At 44.0% G+C, this 17,957-nt stretch overlaps 4 protein-coding genes across 5 annotated transcripts; 1 reads left to right on the top strand and 3 right to left on the bottom strand.

The window, feature by feature from the left end:
• Positions 1-1,694: 1,694 nt before the first annotated feature.
• LOC129593976 (sulfotransferase 1B1-like) lies at positions 1,695-4,106 on the bottom strand. The gene is made up of 6 exons (XM_055490514.1): positions 3,928-4,106; positions 3,709-3,821; positions 3,354-3,586; positions 2,336-2,560; positions 2,064-2,247; positions 1,695-2,007 (listed from the first exon to the last, which is right to left on the bottom strand). Exons 1-6 carry the CDS (start codon positions 4,092-4,094, stop codon positions 1,892-1,894), a joined length of 1,038 nt encoding a protein of 345 aa, XP_055346489.1. The 5' UTR covers positions 4,095-4,106; the 3' UTR covers positions 1,695-1,891.
• Positions 4,107-5,310: 1,204 nt separating this feature from the next.
• Positions 5,311-6,761, top strand: LOC129593983 (uncharacterized). Its single transcript, XM_055490523.1, has 2 exons — positions 5,311-5,777; positions 6,414-6,761. The coding sequence occupies exons 1-2, from the start codon at positions 5,510-5,512 to the stop codon at positions 6,638-6,640; spliced, it is 495 nt and encodes a 164-aa protein (XP_055346498.1). The 5' UTR covers positions 5,311-5,509; the 3' UTR covers positions 6,641-6,761.
• A 385-nt stretch (positions 6,762-7,146) lies between these two features.
• Positions 7,147-9,212, bottom strand: LOC129593978 (sulfotransferase 1B1-like). 2 transcript variants are annotated; one of them, XM_055490516.1, is made up of 6 exons: positions 8,929-9,212; positions 8,747-8,859; positions 8,322-8,554; positions 8,013-8,237; positions 7,605-7,788; positions 7,147-7,525 (listed from the first exon to the last, which is right to left on the bottom strand). In XM_055490516.1, the coding sequence occupies exons 1-6, from the start codon at positions 9,024-9,026 to the stop codon at positions 7,401-7,403; spliced, it is 978 nt and encodes a 325-aa protein (XP_055346491.1). In that variant the 5' UTR covers positions 9,027-9,212; the 3' UTR covers positions 7,147-7,400. The 2 variants fall into 2 exon arrangements, with proteins under 2 accessions (XP_055346491.1, XP_055346493.1); XM_055490518.1 differs by having other exon boundaries at positions 8,322-8,530.
• Positions 9,213-9,485: 273 nt separating this feature from the next.
• Positions 9,486-17,175, bottom strand: LOC129593984 (atrial natriuretic peptide receptor 1-like). The gene is made up of 21 exons (XM_055490524.1): positions 16,584-17,175; positions 15,450-15,877; positions 15,311-15,349; positions 14,653-14,730; positions 14,430-14,567; positions 14,136-14,366; positions 13,825-13,957; positions 13,655-13,748; positions 13,483-13,585; positions 13,254-13,424; positions 12,693-12,875; positions 12,179-12,412; positions 12,098-12,101; positions 11,910-12,037; positions 11,539-11,840; positions 11,253-11,472; positions 10,555-10,702; positions 10,447-10,495; positions 10,325-10,374; positions 10,115-10,206; positions 9,486-9,799 (listed from the first exon to the last, which is right to left on the bottom strand). Exons 1-21 carry the CDS (start codon positions 16,900-16,902, stop codon positions 9,659-9,661), a joined length of 3,285 nt encoding a protein of 1,094 aa, XP_055346499.1. The 5' UTR covers positions 16,903-17,175; the 3' UTR covers positions 9,486-9,658.
• Between the last annotated feature and the right edge of the window lie 782 nt (positions 17,176-17,957).

Genomic DNA, 17,957 nt, shown 5'->3' with positions numbered 1-17,957 from the left:
TTTTCGACTTGCACTCCGAGTTAACTGCTTTCGCATCCGTTTGTGAAACCTTGGTACTCCGCAACCTGACGGTCAATCTGCTGAGTCTCAACAAAAGCCAGCAGTTTCAAGTGGTGATTGTCCAGGGACGCATTTGTGGTGGTCAGCCTCTGAGCTTGAACGATTGGTGGGATCTAATTGACGACAGTTTCTCAGCACCGACAGCCGATGTTTTGAATTTGATTGCGATCTGGATACGGGAGACGATTGAGGAGGAAAATGTCTCGCGATATAAACGCATCATGCAGGTAAACGTTCATATTTTTTCAGCACTAATTTACTGAAATATTGAACTTCATGCGTTGTGCTCTGTAGATTTTGACGAAAGTGCAAATGCCGGATCCACGCGATTGCAATCAGTACAGCAACGCTTTGTTCCCGGCACCGACAGAGACGAACTTCGATTTCCTATCCCGCCTGGACGTGAAGAAACTGACGCGCTTCACGGTGCACGCTCTGCTGAGTGAAGTGCGATTTCGACGATTTGCGCCAACGATCGAGCTGTCCTGGTAATGGTTTTATTCGGCTTCTGCACAGATGAAACTGTCACGCATATAGATAGAACCTTGATTTATTTTTCACGAGGTTGCCCTTTTGTTTATACTTGTACCGACTCTTTTACTCGTAACAATCGTAATTTCAGTTATTGACCCTTGATGGTATAGAAGACCCTTGATGGTATACTAACCCTTGATGGTATAGAAGGAATTTGATTGGAATAGAAGTTTGATTGGAATAGAAGTTTAAGTAATCTCCTTTAAGCCTCCATTTCTAATACGGGAATTTGTTGTTGTTAGATTGTTCGATGATGTGCTACTCGCACTTCTGCGATTTTAGTTTTCTTGTTTTGCTTTTTATAAATAGTAAAAATTGTTTTAGTTGACGTGAGAAAGAACGTATTACACTCCTAATATTGCCACGCACTATTTCCAAACGTAAGCGTTGAAACAGCAAAAAAAGCGGAGCAGTTCTCTCCGTCTCTGATAAACAGCTTCTCCGGCATTCTACAAAACATTAAGTACCGCATCGTACCAACTACCAAGTTCCAAAAGTTTCGCAAGCAGTAGAACGTTGTGCATGATCTGCTGCACACGATCAGTAAATGCGCCCCAAGCTTTACCATTCAGAGCTTTCCCAATCCATTAGCAGCGTCCGTTGCCACCGCGACTACTGAAAGTGTAGCAAAAGGCTCATATCGGAAGCATCTAACCCAGGTCGATCCCTTCGGATTATCCTTGCAGCTCGTAATTTCGCAGCGGTCCGGGAGCCTCGCAGTATCAGGGCGACGGACGCCAGCGCCTCGGTGGTAAGCTGGCAGACCTTTGTCTGTCATCGATCAGGGAAACGGGACGGAGGTCACGTATGGCGGAGTCATCATCGGGTCGCGCACAGTACTTATCTGCTGACTGTAGTTGACGCGCCAGCAGAGCCAAGTGACTTCTGGTGTGCTAACAAACTTTACCCGGTGCCGGTAACTCAAGCGCTTAAATCTGGCTACTTCAGTTACGAAAAAATTTAGTTTAAATTAGAGCAACTCGTACTACTGACGCACCTTAATTGCAATCATTTAACACTAACAGTTAGGTTCAAAGCGCTGGTTGCATACGATTATCAATATAATTATTAACATTGCTGCTATCGCAGTATGAACAAGTATCAACAAATGCTAAAAAACTGAATAAAAGAAGCGTAGGGGGATCCTGCATCCAGCATTACGAAGGAAAGAATTCAAACATGACATAAATAACTGAACGGTCACAGTTGCCAAATTTATTCTAAGTGACCATTAGAAGCTACAAGAAATTGTATCAGCGTAAAATAAAAACGATAATGCGAAATTTTATTCTTGAAACTAGAATTGAAATCCGTCCAAATCTTGCTGGAGACGACGCTGCTCCCGCTCGATCCATTCATTTACTTGTTGGTTGACTTCCGGGGTGAAGTGGTTTTTCCAGTCACCGACAATTCCTGAAATAGAGGGGTTTATTCAGAACATGCGTTAAAGATTTTTGAGTCGCCGCTACCTTTTCTCATAAAGGGCGATACTTTAAAATCCCTCAGCCCCATTTTGTGCAGATGCGATTGGTTGGTCAGCTGGTTATCTTTCATTTGTTCATGGGAACAGTACCGCACGATGTTAGATATCTGAACGTCATCCAGGTCTTTCTCAAGTAACCGCGCTACTCTTTTGACCACATTTTTCAAGTCCTGCAAAACAGACAACACGAATAGCAGCCAAACGTTGCCATCTTTTGGCCGAACCAAGTTACGGAGCCGGTGTTATTTTAGCCTGTACCTGCAACATCTCTTCATAAGTTGTAAAAACCAAGTTTGGCATGTCTGACAGACGGCGACGGTATCCGGCGACGTGATCAAAGAAGGGTGCATACGCACACGTGTTATCAATGAACGAACGGACAGTCTCTTCCATTGTGCTGCTACACTGGGCGAACGGCATGGAGCGGAAGAAGTAGTTTGTGGAAACCATGACATCCTTCGGATTGCGAGAGACGTAAATTATCTGTAAGAAACGATCGTTTATTCTCATTGCGCAATCGGCGAAAATATGTCAACGGTAATATTCCTCTTCGAGAGTGAGCATGAGTTGGGACAAAACTGAAGGTGCTTGATTGTGTACAACTCTTGCTATGACGCACTAAAAAAAGTTTTGTCCCAGCTCGGGCAATCTATATCCTCTTCCGCTTTGACAATAATATTAGGGTTGTTTTCGAGAAACTTTAAAGTTTAAACAAATCCTAGCAGAATTAACATTCCATCAGCTTTTTTTGGGGGGTTTGTCCGGCCGAGTACACTAACCTACAAAATTATATTGCGACGGAATTGCTGCGACTCAATAATTACCGTGCATTTATCAAGTGCATTTGTGACATCGGCTTCTCGGTTTCCAACATAGCTCTTGGCATGATTGGAAAAAGGGCAGCGCTGATGTGCGCATGAATAGCACTGGGGTACTCGTATTAAGAATAACATCCATTTTACGCCGATTTTTGTCGCTTAAAGTACAGTCTGTATAATCAGATGATTCATTCTCTGTTCTTTCAAAGCGGACGTATGTCGCAGTCAGTACCATATAAAGCGAAACTGGTTTTAGGATTTATTTTTTGGCAAGACTGCAGAAAGCCAAAAACCGGTTTAATGATGGCGGTGTATAGCGGACTACGGCTTTACCATCAAATGTTTTATTAGCTGGTTGGTGGTCCGACGGAAAGGACATAATGTCCTGAATTTCCAAAACTGTATGTACATGTTGCACAGTTTCCAGTTGTAATCAACGATTCAACATCTTTCTTTACCTTTGCACCAGTCTTGATGCTCTCGGGTAAAGCATCGTAACCCAGATGAGTAAAAAAAACGCGGGGTGGCACTTGCTGGTTCATCTGATATGCCGGCATTGCTTCCATTTTCATTCCCGGCAGACAAAACTCCAGATAAGGAACCTTCCGTTCTAGCGTGTCGCCCTCCAGCAGTGATGCAGGATCACCGTCGTGCAGGATCATCCACACGACTGCCGACATGAATTTGGTACCTTGGAAAAAAACAACAGTTTGAGCGTACTGCGTCTCTCGAAAGCAAGATAATCGCCCGTTCTGTATATATTTCGCGTTAAATAGGAGTTTCATAGCTTCTCCCAACTGCAGTACACTTTACCGGCTTTCGGAAAGGTGACGATACAAACATCTTTGGGATCGGCCTGGAAATGCTCCACAACCGGCAGGCTTTTGTACATCGGGTAGAAAACTTTCGTGCCATGGTAATCCAGTCTAATTGCACATTGTAAATGTATTTGAAAATGCAAACAACTGTAGCTACTTTTTTAATGAAATGAATGGACTTAATTAATTGATTTGAATGAATTGGTTTACTCACAGGTAGCCTTCGTCGCCAAATTTGTACTCATATGCGGTAATCGGCGGGCTGGTTGCGGTCATTCTGGTTAGTGCAGGCTGCATGACATTGTCCAACAGTTCCGTCCACGGAAAAATGAAATGAAAATAAAAACCGTAGGCAGGAATACTGAACGACGCCCACCGCATCGCAGATTTATGTGCTCGTGCAATAAGACTGAATAACTACGAGGTGGTGATTGCCGATGATAGTTCTAAAGTACACTACTTCTATCTGAGATGTCTACCTGATTGGTTTCCATTATTATCGGAAATGGAATGCGTGCCGCGCGGCTGACACAGGCTGACACAGTTGCTCAATAATTTTTTTCTTTCAATTCTACAACAGTGCATTTACAGCCTTGTGAAATCTCAATGCAAGTGAAGTCACTGACTATAATGGGAAAAAAAGTACAGACCATTTTTTATAATGGCACGCTCGTATGGAAAAATGTTTTACGAAATTAAGCATACTATATACAGTATGTAGTACCTAATGGAAATGACAACTGACGATACCTTTCGGGTTTCTCCTCATTGAATGCCAATGAATAGTGCCGGCACGATGGCTAAACTTGACGGTGAACAATGGACATAGTATTACCTGGAACGACCTGGATTGGATGTGTCGTTCTACCGTTCACTACAGACATTCAAAGGAGCACTGGAAGAAATCCATTGGAAAGTGATTGCCTTTGTGAAGCTATTTTGGTAGCCGAAAAAGTTGAACTTTGTCAATAGTATAAACGCCAGGTTTAGCTTTTATTATTCGATTCTGTTCCATTTGTCTTAGATGCATGACCTGCCTACAGATCTTGACATATTCACAAAGCGGCAAAATATTTGGGAATAAATGGGCAAAACGAAGCGGATTGTTTCGAGCTTATTGAATATGTCTGTGCTGTAGCCTGTAGCATAGCAAGCGGATTCATTCTGTCTACCTCTCTGAGTCTAACCAGGTGGGAGTCTAGGCAAATCGATTAGGACAGCACTTATTGTCTATTGAAACAGAAGAGTGACTTTCGTTTTTTCAGTCACTAAGAAATACGAATTACGAATATGTACAACGGCTTAAAAGTGCTACGTTTGCAACACATTTTCTCGTGGGTTTCTTGAGCACTGGTCTCAGTGATCTGTCACGGTCGTGAGGGTCGCGTGGCACACCGCTCAGCGTGCGCAGTTTCGCATTTAACGCTTAGAGCGCCCTCTGGCCTGATCACTAACCACATTCCGCCTCGCGCAACGTGGACCGCCCAGTCCCAAGAGCACTTCCGCATCGGTTAAAAGTTAAAACCGTCTGCAGACTTTCTGCATGTTAGAACGAGCCAATAAGCACGTGTTTGGTCTTCCGCGATCTTGCGCAGTAAATGATAGCACATTTATCTTGCGACTTGCGCTTCTTCCTCTTTTATCGAGTCACGTTGTGCACCTCCCACTGAACTCTCACACGTTGACAACCATGAAAAACTCATTACTCTCGTGAATCCAAGTGCAAGTGTTTTGCACGCAAATCGCGCGGTTCTCCACTACGCAACGGGGGTTGTGGACCCAAGTGTAAGAACGTTATGCGCAAATCGGAAGGTGCTCCGTTACCTAAGGTCTGCTGTGTTCGGCGACGCGGTGATAGCAGCGTTACGACGGTGGATATTATGGTTGGAGACGATATATTCAGCGGAAAAGTTCGAGATACGTGCACCACCGAAAAGGAGCTAAGCATTGTATTTGGCCGCAAGAACAGTGGCCGTTTCCCGTTTGGCAGCATTTACCTCCGCCAGAATCAGAACCTGTTGTGCGCAGAAGGTCAGATCGGCAAACCGTATGCCCGTTCAATAGGTATGGAAACAGTACACCTATAAATGGCGAATTCGTATTAATGAGGGGCTTCATACGCACTGAAGATTACACGTCGGAAAAGCATGCAGCAGGATTTCGAAAACGTAAAAACTCACGAATATCACGTTGTTTATGTAATAATAAATTGTGTTCTTATCAATATAAAACTGCTTTGACGTACTCGTATTTTCGTATTCCGGGCATTTCCACACTATGAATTCGCGTACCGGGCACCCGGAAGTCCTTGCATTGTTCCACATTAGGAGACTTGATAATTTGCTGTATGAAAATATCTGAATCTCGTGTACAAGCTTGTATAAAAACATTATATTTTATCAAATAATCGATTTTTTAAGAGATTTGTCATTGGAATAAAGTGGAGAATATCCTGTCCGTGGTGTGCGATACGCAGATGTACTGTATATTGTGAAATATTGAAATATGTCCGGAGTGCGAAAAACGTCGCAGCAAATTCTATGACTTATTTGTATGAATTAGTGTGAAATTCACATGCCCAGACGCGTGGGTACTCTCATCGGGATCCGTATAATTTCCCATCCGAAATTGAAGAGTGGTTATGTACGGCTGTACAAGCGGTTGTTCTACCATCTGACCGTACTTCAAGTTTTTTTTCAGACCAGGGGGAGGAATTCGTGGCGGAGGCAGTCATGAGTTTTGGAGGAGACGGTTCGTGGAAACGATACCCGGCGACTCTGCTGATGGGCGACTTCGCACTGTATTCTTTTGGATTGTTACAAGTGCATCTTCCTAATGGGCCTATCACCACCGTGCTTCGGTGCAATGACATTCATGCACCGTTCGATCGCAAGTCGACACTCGGCAGTACTCGCCACAAACGATGATTTCTACGTTAACGTGGTAAAATCTACAATAACTGCTTATTATGCGTAATATGGGATACTGATTTATTTTTACATGATACGGATTACGTTATGCTTCTGTTGCTTTTCATATTTTGAAAGATGGGTGCACTGGTGAGACATTAACTAAGAGTGGTACTGACTGCTGCGATTGGTACGGTTGAATTTTAGTAAAATATTCCATTCGTGAATTTGTCTTCCATTATTCCGTCCTTTTCTAGTTGTTCCATAGCCGTAACCCGTATGTAATGTGTAGTGTGAACTAAACCAAGGCATTAGGCTCCCGGCAAGGAATACTCGCGGCCCGTCGCGGGCGTTTGTACTTTTACTGGGTGATTGCTCGAACGATCACAGTTCGACACAGGCAGCTTCCTGTGTGCGGGTTTCTATGGAAGAGTCTTCAGCGTACCTTACACAGGTTCTTACGTCGCAGTAAAGCTGATGACAATCTTTCCATAACGGTAAGCGAAATTATTTTCTTAGCTTTGTTAATTGTGTCTGCAATGAGCCGGCACCGAATGCAAAAAAATTCTAAAAAGGTTTTCTGTTTTACGGCGCTTAACAATCTGCTCAAGCTCGCAAATCACACTTTTTAAACGACGAAATCTTCAAATATTCAAACCGAAAACAGCCACCAGGAAGCTCAGTTGGTCGCATGTTGAACGAAGATTTACCACGTCAAAGAAAAGAGAGAAACTGTGACGGTCGTTAAACAGCTACGTACGTTGTACACAGTACTTGTCTAATCATAGCGGAAACAAAATCCCTGCAGGTCTTGGCGGAGGCGGCGCTGTTCACGTTCAATCCATTCATTTACTTGTTGGTTGAGTTCCGGTGTGAAGTGGTCTTTCCAATCACCAACAATTCCTGCAAAAGCCAAGAACCGTAGGTGAAATTGTGCCCTCAGGAACAATCTCTTGTCTCAGTAAACTTGCTAGATCTAAACCTTTTCTCATAAATGGTGACACGCTAAAATCCATCAGGCCTGCGTTGTGGAGATTGGAATGATTGGTCAGCTTGTTGTTTTTCATTTTATCCAGCGAACAGTGCTGCAGAATGCTGGCTATCTTTGCTTCATCCAGTTGTTTGCCAAGAAAGCGAGCTACATCTTTCACGACGCTTTCTAAATCCTGCAAGTGCAAACCTCCCCAAAATCGAATAACATAGAGCTGCGAGATAGTGTACATGACGATAGTTATGATGCTGTGTTTAAAAATTATATGCGCATTGATGGATCGTTTGCTCGACATCGTTAAGGGTCCTCTAAAAGTTATGCGTGCTATACCTTAAGGCCACGGAGTTTACATTTAATTAAGTCATACAACTGGCGACTTTTCTAGCGTATAACACGTACTTGTAGCATATCTTCGTACGTCGTGAAGAATAAATTGCGCATTTCGGACAAGTGACGCCGATATCCCGCGATATTGTCAAAGAAGGGCGCATGGGCACATGTATTGTTGATGAAAGTTTCGACCGTCTCCTCCATGGTATGATTACATCCGGTAAATGTCAGCGAGCGGGAGAAGTAATTCGTAGAGACAATAACATCCTTCGGATTCCGAGCCACGTAAATTATCTACACAAAATGAGCGTTTCTCGTTGATCTCCTCTTAGCCGACCTTGTGAAAGTATCCCTTGACGTAGATGGCTGATTACTAACTTTTGCCTTCGTTCTGATACTCTCGGGTAACGCTTCGAAGCTCAGATGGGTAAAGAAGATGCGCGGCGGCGTTTGTTGATTGAGCCAATACGCCGGCATGGCTTCCGCTGGCATTCCCGACAGGGCAAACTCTAGATGCGGAACTTTGCCGTCTAGATTGTCACCCTTTAGCAGCGAAGCCGGATCACCGTCGTGCATAATCATCCAAACTACAGCGGACATGAATTTGGTCCCTATGATCACAAGTCCAGAATACAGCGGCTGTGCGTAAAGAGTAGTGTAGGAGTAAAACAACGCATATTGCGCAAAAATTCGCTAACACACGCAAGCCAGTTATAACAAGCAGAGTGTCACGGGTGCTAAAAAACTTGAAGTAGCAGCTTTTTCGTTGCCGCGCATGGGTGATTATAATATTATATTTGTACCTGCTTTTGCGAATGTGGCTATGCAAATATCCTTGGGATCCGCTTTGAATTGCTCCACAACGGGAAGACTTTCGTACAACGGATATGGCACTCTGGTACCATGATAGTCCAGTCTACGTAGTTAAGGCATCGCCTTAAATTGTTAGTGTATGCACTATTTGGCCAACCGACAGGTGACTTACAGATACCCTTCATCGCCCAACTTGTACTTGCCAGCGGATGTCGGTGGAGAATTTGTTTCATCTGTTGTGGCTGACTTTTCCTGTTCTTTATGAGACATTTCGAAAAGAAACCGAAAAAAACGGTATGCCAATAACTTGTTAAATACGAATGCGATATAACGTATTTACAACGGTTGCGTCTCCATTGCACTGGTTTGCTAACTTAAAATGTGAAAAATTAAGTCAAGAATGTGAAACGAAATTGGAATGTTAAGACCTGTAAAAAATCGAGCGGTGTTTGGTGTCAACAATGCACATTACATGTACAGTTTGATCTGCAAAATAGTACCTTGCTGCTGCCTCAGGTAAAAATTTTTAGAAACTCTTTCCAAACTGTGTTTCGTGATGGACAGATGTTGTACGTGTATATAAGACTGGTACGTCTGTTATCTTGCTGTAATGATACGTCTTTTGCTGTTCCAACCGTAGATACGTACTTTTACAAGAGCATTTGCAAAAGCACAGAAATCTTAAAGTCATCGATATTTCCTCAAGCGGATTTTTATAGCAGTGCCGGTGCATGTGATAACCAGCGTTTTGACAGTCGACAGTAATGCACCGTAATCAATAATCATAATCGCTCATTCTAAAAAATATGGAAGTCAAACGTGTGCCACACGGCTAACGGTCCACCCAGTAATGCAACGTTAAAATAATAGAATAATTGCAATATGTATATGTAGAATCACAGTTATTTTTTCGCTTCCGCGGATGTGGTCGAATGGGCAACTTCGGATGTCGTCGAGTACAGCCTGTCTCGGGAGGTAAAGGACTGTAGTCGATCACGTTTCACATTGTCCAGCAGCCAGTAAGTTACTAATGTACCCTTCCCCTGCAAAACGCAAAGAACGAAATCCGTAATCTAAGTTAATCTAATAAATAAGTATAATTTAGTAAAAGTTTTAAAAGAGGTAAATGTTTAGAAACAAGTACGAAATTCCTACAAGTAAAATTTTGTAGGAATTCGGAAAATTTTGTAAGGAATTTAAAAATTTCGTCAAAAATAGCGTCAAAATTGTTAATAAAAAAATTAACGTAAAGCAGTTACTCTTTTTCTTTATTTTGGATAACCTGCGTATTCAATTGATGGCGTATTCTACTATTCATGCAGTTTTGCAGATAATCTAGAGTTTGCAACTGTTAATACCTTAACGATTATTTGACCCCGTTCCGTGGTCAGGAAACCTCCGACGCTCATTAAGAGACGATTGCACTCTTCCGAAATCTGAATTTTCATCGCTACGAAATGAACAATTGCGATAATGGAAAATAACCATCGTTAAATATTGTGAATGGTAGCAGCACACGCGCATGATTAACAAATTCAGATACCACAATTGTTAAGGGTGTTGCTTACGTTCGCCGGTCGACTCCATCCGGGACGCCGTATTAACTGTATCTCCAAATCTGACTCAGCAAACAACCCGGTTTATAACATGATTAACAGCAACCAGAATTTTCCTAGTAAAGGTTACTTACAGACAATACCGCGGCATTTTTAATCCGACGATCCCCGCCACACAGGAGCCTTCAAGAGTTCCGGGTGCATGCCATGGTCAGTAATAAGGGAAAGGTTAATCTGCCTACCTGAGTGCATGCCAATACGGATGCGTAATTTCTCCTGGGGCCGGCTGGTTATGGTGAAGTTGCTAATATCCGCTCGGATCCGTAGGGAGACATTGGCGATCTCGCTGGCGTGCCGGTTACCATTGCGGATCGGGAGGCCGCTAGCTACCTACGGGAACGTTAAACCTGTAGGCCGCTTAAGTTCATCTGTATGATGGCGCATAAGGTCACTCAACCGTTGCGTGCGACCGTAATCTGACTCTACAGAAACCTTCCAAAATTCATGGAAGCCACATAAAACAACAAGAGTAGTAAAAAAAGTAGAGGTCGGTTGATTTATTCGCTTTACCAGAGCCAGAAAAATCTCTCATTATTCATCGCACAAACATTCAAAACGACGTTTTGAATGTTTGTACGATGAATAATGAGAGATTTTTCTGGCGTTTTGAAAACGTGCACTCTTTCCCGACTGCTAAAGCTTTGCAGTACACTAATGTCGTAGTCTAGTGGCTGTCGGCTTGTAGAGCTGTTTTCTTCGACAAAAATGCTCATGACTTTGAGAAATCCCGGTGAATTGATTATTCGGTTTAGTTTTGAACAGACATCTAATTCATAAATTTTTTTCGTCACCTCAAAATGCTAATTTGTTATATCACAGCTTTAAGGTGCAAAAAGTGTTTTTCATCCGATATACTTTTGCTTTCGTAGGGACTGCGTACCATGTAGGCATCACCGATGGTCTCCACTTTATACACGTCAAAATGCTCCAGAATCCCGTCGAACAACGTGTACAGGCTATTCAACAATGTAACCACGTCCATCGGCGAAATGGCTGCCGACAATGTAGTAAACTCGACAATATCGCTGAAGTATATGGTGACGCTCTCAAAAGACTCGGGACCGATGCTCTCGCCTTTGGTCAGCGCTGCTGCGACACTCCTGCACGAAATACTCATTACCATCGTCCTACGTAAAAATTCTATCAGCATCACCGGATAAACATACTTGGGTAGCAGTTGACTGAGGAGCTCTTCCGATCGGCGTTTCTCCTCCATAAACTGCTGCGTCTTCTCCGCCACCTGCGCCTCCAAATTATTCGCATACTGTTCCATCCGGTTGAGCAGATGTTCCACGATATTCTCACTCCCGCCGCCGATAGTCTTCTTGACTAAATCGCGGACTTTATTAAACTGCGGCCGCTCAATGGGCCGCTCCGCCCAACAGTGCTCCATCAACTGATAAATCTCGCTGGAGCACGCGGATTTGGGTACGTTGGGCCGGAACGGAGGGATATTGCCTTGCTTGACCTTTACATAACGCATTACGGGATTAAAGTTGTGACAATAATCAGGGGTTTATTACGGTGACAGCCGCACCTCCATGACAATATCCTTGTCCGAAAACGACATCTCAATCAGCGAGTGATTCTCGGAAATTCCGCTGGAGAAGGGATTACTGCGTAGAATGATCTGCTGCAGGATGATGGCGTAGCTGTACACATCGCCTACAAAGGGATGGCTGATTTACTGGAAAAATGTTTCCGACAGGTCCCGTCCTTGTGTACCTTTCTGCAAAGAGGGTGAGGAAGTTATTCTCCGACTAGTAAACGTAATAAAGCAGATAAAGGGCTTAGGACGCCTATTACCTGTGTGCCGCGCACCGGCATAACTTGCCGCAGGAGTTCCGGTGCGCGCCACAGTAATTCCCGATAATCCCGTGTCTCCTCGCTGCTGTTGGGCGGAAGGAGTGTCTTGGAGTCGATGAAGGCCGTCAGGCCGTAGTCCGTTATTTTCACCATAAACCGGCTGTCGATGACGCAGGCGTGTGAGGTCAGCCGGCCATGGGAGACAACTTGAGAGGAGTGAAGGTAATTCATTCCCTGGTTTGGATAAATATATTATCTAACTTTAGAACTTTACGGTACCGCAAGTTCCGTATTTTTCACAGTAAAATTAATTAATACCGGGTAAATTTGTTTCTAAGTTTCATATTTTGAAACATTTATGGGGAAAAAATAGTATGATCTTAAGAAAGGCTTCGCATCCCTTGTGAATGAATGCTTTGGAAAATGCAGTCAAAAGAAATTAGGGAAAACGTTTTGGAAGGATTGTGCGCATAAGCGGTGCAATCGATACGTTACATCGCTTTAAGTTGCTTACTTCTGTGATGTCTTTGACAAGAGAATTCTTGAAAGACCAATCGAGCTTAATATGCTCATCCTCCAAGACATCCTCCAGTGTTCCTTTGGTGCACAGCTCACCGGCTATGTATTCGCAAAAGCTCTGCTCATCCAGACAGATACCGACGACACGGTGGAGATTCTGATGCGACAACAAGCGCACCTGTTGGAAAAAGTTATCAAGGCGATTAGCGATGTAATCGTATTACATAACAGACAGGTTATAGTCCCTTCGTATTGCGAGCAGCTTCTCCGTGATGGTGAATAACGATATCAGTAACGCTAAGATACTGTATGTACGTTTCGATTTCCGATCTGCGTAATATGTATGATACGAATAAATCTAACCTAGTATGAAAATAAATTCCACCCAATAACAAAATAATTATTTTGTAACGCAACTACGGTATTCGCTTTCCTGGATGATTTATTTTGAATGTAGGCCAAAACTGGCGTTTAATAAACTAAAGTGTAATCGATCCCTGGTGGATTTTCACCGAAAAACGCTTCCTCATTCTCCTGTGTATACAAGGTCACCAACCTGATTCATTTCCTGTATTAAGGCACTGGTTGGTTTGTACATTTTCTTTGGAAGCTCAGTGAGGGAGATCACATTGCCGTTGTAGGACGCCGGTACACCATAGGCGCGCTGGGTCATGACGGTTTTCACCGTCTTCGTTGTCGACAAATTGATACTCGTGGAATGTTCCTTCTAATTACAGATACACGGTAACTTACACCGCACAAAGTGCTAACAAATTACGCTTAACCTTTAAGCTAGCGTGCGACACGCTGGGATGGTTGGCGTCGAAGATACGCACGTCGCTGGTACGGATCCGCCACCAATACGGATCGTATTCGGCTTGATGCTTTCTGCACACGGGATACAAAATAATCGGATTTTGTAGCCAGGAAACCTTTTTTTCGCAGTTATGTATTTACCGTACGACGAAGACGAATCCGCCGATAACTAAACCGAAGAATACGGTACAGGCTATAACGATACCGGCAACTGCACCGCTTGGCAAAACAACCACTGTAACAGAACAACTAATGTTATCCCAATGGAAGCAGTTGCCCAGATTAGGAAGCAGGTGGATGGAAAGCCACACCTTCTTGACAAACGGCTGCCTTGCCATCAAATCCGCACCGTGGCACATCAGGCGGCAGTCCCGTTCGACCAGGCCACGTGAAATTCCCATACCACACTTCCTCCTTACTCAGATAATCAATCCGCAGAATCGTCTGCAAATCCACTCAAAATACACAACATATCGGGTCACTTGTTATCGAGCGATTATCTAATTGCTCTGTGTGACGCAAATTGCGGTAGTTTTAAATGTGCCAAATACATTACCACCTCAATACTATGGATTAATTCCGCTACTTAGTAATGAAGATCGAAATTACTTCGATCGTCTACCTCAAACTTTTCCGTCTCCCGGCTGAGATCCTTAATCGCGCAGGGCCGCGACCGATCCCCGTTGGGATTAATATTGATGTTGTATTTTAACGGACTGGGTATGGAGACGTTCTTCATGGCATTGGCCACCGCCAGGCCATCGGTCAGATTCCCGCCTTGCTGATAGATACGACCGGCCACGGTGGCGTATAAAATGAAGGAGTCGTAGAAACTGACAACAACCGGATCGATCTGCGAAAGAAAGAGCAACATCCCGTATTTGCCTGGTCAATAAGCAGCTTTGGATTAATGCACCTGCTCGAATGCACCGTAATTATAGTGGTAATTCACGCGTGCGCGCTGGCGGACTTGTCTTTCAAACTCCGCAAACTCCAGATTGGTCTCCTCGTACAGGCCGATGATGGCCAGGGATCGGTAGGCTAGCTGGCTTTCCTGGAGAAAAATATTATCAAAATGGCACAACACCGGCAAATTCTAATTGGTAGAAAGTGGATCAAAGGGGAATTAATAAACCCACTCGGTCCATGGCATCATCAAATTTCCACGTAAAGTCCCCCCAGAAATTGCTTTTGAAGAGCTCCACGGCGATGTAGACCTGTGATTATGCGTGCGCGCCGGTTAGTGTCAATAATATAGGACGTCTTCCTCTTGTCACTGTTGACATTCCATGTACACACAACGGATCACCACCATTGTCAATATAGACTCGGTACTAATACAATTTTAATCATGTGGTTTTACAGTAAAACGGTTGCCTTAGGGCTGTATTGACAGACTGGTCTACTGTGTTATGCTAAACATATTGAAGAAGCATCGTAAAACAGCTAATTATTATTGAAAATACAGCCTTGACGCTTATACTTATTGTAAAGTGCATTCTGTCATTCTACATAATATTTCCGGCTCTTTTAATTTGAAAACTTTGAATTTATCCGACGGGAAGCATTTACAGAAGAGAACGCTTTACACGCGAGGGATAGATACCGAACAAATAACAGGAAATTAATCGATACGTTATGCACATGACATTAAAACTTAATTTATGCGTGACTGGAGACAATGACATTAGTAAAATTGAAATTTGTGGAAAGGAGGTACATTAAAATTTATGCTAAACTTATTGGTGTGCTACATTCCCTTAAATCAATACGTCCATACATAAACTGTGCACTTACGTAATCACCGGTAGTCATGCTCAGCTTGCGGGCGGTTAGCTGAAAAATCAATCATTATGTTGCAATAGATACCCCCGTACAATACAACGGAAGCGTCTAGCCAATATATCGGGTAGAAAACAGATCGTTTGGGATATACCATGATCTGCCGGACCACCGACGCATTCCCGAACAGCAGTACCACCCGCGACGACAAACTGGCCGCCCGCAGCAGCGCCGCGTAGCCATCCGTCGTCGTCTCGTCGCTCTTAAACGATTCGAATTTCGTCCGCGCGTGCAGATCCGACCGGACAGTGCGGAACTGCAAACTGACCATGTCGCCCATCTCCGCAAAGAAACTGTTGGACTCGTCCACCAGGGCGGCGGTGTGGGTGTAGTTGAAGAAGTCCAGGAAGGTGATGAGCAGGCGGGAGATGTCCGTGAAGGAGTATGCGGTGCGAATGAGGAGCGGCAGTTGCTGGCGGGCCAGTTTCGTGATGCCCACCACGTTGCCGGCGGGTACGCCTATGATGGGGATGTTCTGGTAGGTGGCGATGCTGTACAGATCGGCCACGGCACGGTCACAACCTACGGCCAAAGCATCATGAGAATTCGCGCACAGTTTGGACGGTACAGGAAATAGGACTGATTAATGTGCAATCGGCAAATAAACAGTAATCGTGAGGAAATCCCCGGTGATGTCGATGGTGTAATGAAGTATGACAACGGTAATCACGTTCGCTGGAGAAACCAGCCAGCCACGCGCTATTAACTGCGTCAATTCTGTTGGATGCTGGATGTGCTATATTTAATTCTCCTGATGATTACGTTGATGATACTAATCGCCGATGCAAAAACTGCTGATTCGAAAAACAAGGCCAAAAAAGCCGATAAAAAGACAAACATACTGTAACAAACATTTTCCAGTAACATCAATGCTCAGGATATGTGTGCATAGATCAGTTAAAAAAACAACCGGTAAAAAGGCAGGCATATTTATTTTCAGTAATAATGCAGCTACATAAATCCTGCTCAAAATAGCGAAACAGCAGTAATTGCTGTTTCGTTAACATTTAAATTATTAAAAATTATTTAAATTATTTAAAAAATTAAAATTATTTTTAAAAAAGAGCATTTAAATTATTTTTAAAAAAACTGAGAAAGCCTCGGGCAAAGTTGTATTACGCACTAAAGAAATGTTCGATGTTGAGTGCATTGTTTCTACGTGCTATAAATATCTGTAATACTGAAAAGGCGGTATTGTCTGCGTAATCCGAACGTGGGCAGCGTTTACCTGGGCCAATGTACACATGACACTGGACATCCTCTTTCATCCACTCCAAGGCCCGCCGTACCGCCACATTGTTGGCGCCGCACACCGTTCCCCCGTTTTTATACCGCAGAATCAAGCGGAGATCAGCAGGTAAGATCACCTCGTTGGCATACTCAATGGCCAGGTCAATAGCGGCAGCCGCCCGCTGATAGTTATACACCAGCATATCATTCCCCGATTCAATCACCGAGCACACCGTCAGATTCAGGCCAGAACACGCCGTCGGTCCGTGGAAATAAATTAATATCAGGTAGAACAGGAGAGCGCTCGCGCTGCACATTGTTTAATCATGCCACAGTCCATAAAGACATCTTTACCGCGTCCATATTAGAAAATGGAGAAATGCTGTGAGCGCTGCCACAGCTGCGACAGTGGTAACATCTTTTTCAGCTGCCTTCCGTGTATCGCGCTGCTGGGCTCACAGATATACAACACAGGTAATTGTAATCGGCGAGCCTATTAATCAATCCTGGCAATACCGGCAGATGGAAGACAGAGCGGGGCAGATTAAGGCGGATTACTTTAATCTGAGCGAGAGGCCGTTGTATATCGACGTACCGTGTTGCCGGTACTGCGTACACATCGCACCGGCTTTTGTGATGGGAGAACATAACACAGGATGCACAATTCAAACACACAGCATCCAGATGTCAGTGTTTCCGTACATTTCTCAGCGGCTTTTGCTTACGCGTCAGGACGCCGGGAATGGTGGGTTGGCTGGTTGCGTTAAAGGTCGGAGAAAATTAATGTCAACAGGAAACGGAGGGAAAACACACGCTACAATGTATTTTGCTGACTCCAGGGAGACTTGTGTGCGCCCAGTATATCCGCTCGATACCCGATCAGCTGGAGGTTAACTGCCGGCCAAATAAACTGCCGGTACGCGCGCATCCATCATAATATATTCCCGATATCTGCGTGCAGTTTACGATGAGCGGATGCGCCTGCTTTTGCTGGACAAAACACGCGCCGGGCCGATAGCGTTGTTTACGGGAATGCACGCAACTGTCAAAACAACGGCTGGCAGTTGTAGGCGAACATGGCGTAAGGAGACGTTCCTGTACACGCACATGTGTGGCACATGATGAACTAGGAATGTCTATAAGTGGACATGTGATGCACGAAGCTTTCGGCTTAATCTTGCTCCCTTTCTTCATTGCGGAACGCGTGGTCTTCCAGTAACAAGAACAATCTCGAACACTACCGCGAAGCAACTCCGCAAATGTCATATTTAACATGTTAACACAGTGGATATCACCAGGTTATTAGGAACGTTTTTCACGTGCAAAATTGCATTGATCGATTTGCGAAGGTAAGATTGTTTTGTCGCTTTCA

This window comes from Paramacrobiotus metropolitanus, unplaced genomic scaffold (genome assembly GCF_019649055.1).
Source record: "Paramacrobiotus metropolitanus isolate TYO unplaced genomic scaffold, Prichtersi_v1.0 Parri_scaffold0000065, whole genome shotgun sequence".
NCBI classification, from domain to species: domain Eukaryota; kingdom Metazoa; phylum Tardigrada; class Eutardigrada; order Parachela; family Macrobiotidae; genus Paramacrobiotus; species Paramacrobiotus metropolitanus.
This window is presented reverse-complemented; position numbering and strand designations above follow the sequence as displayed.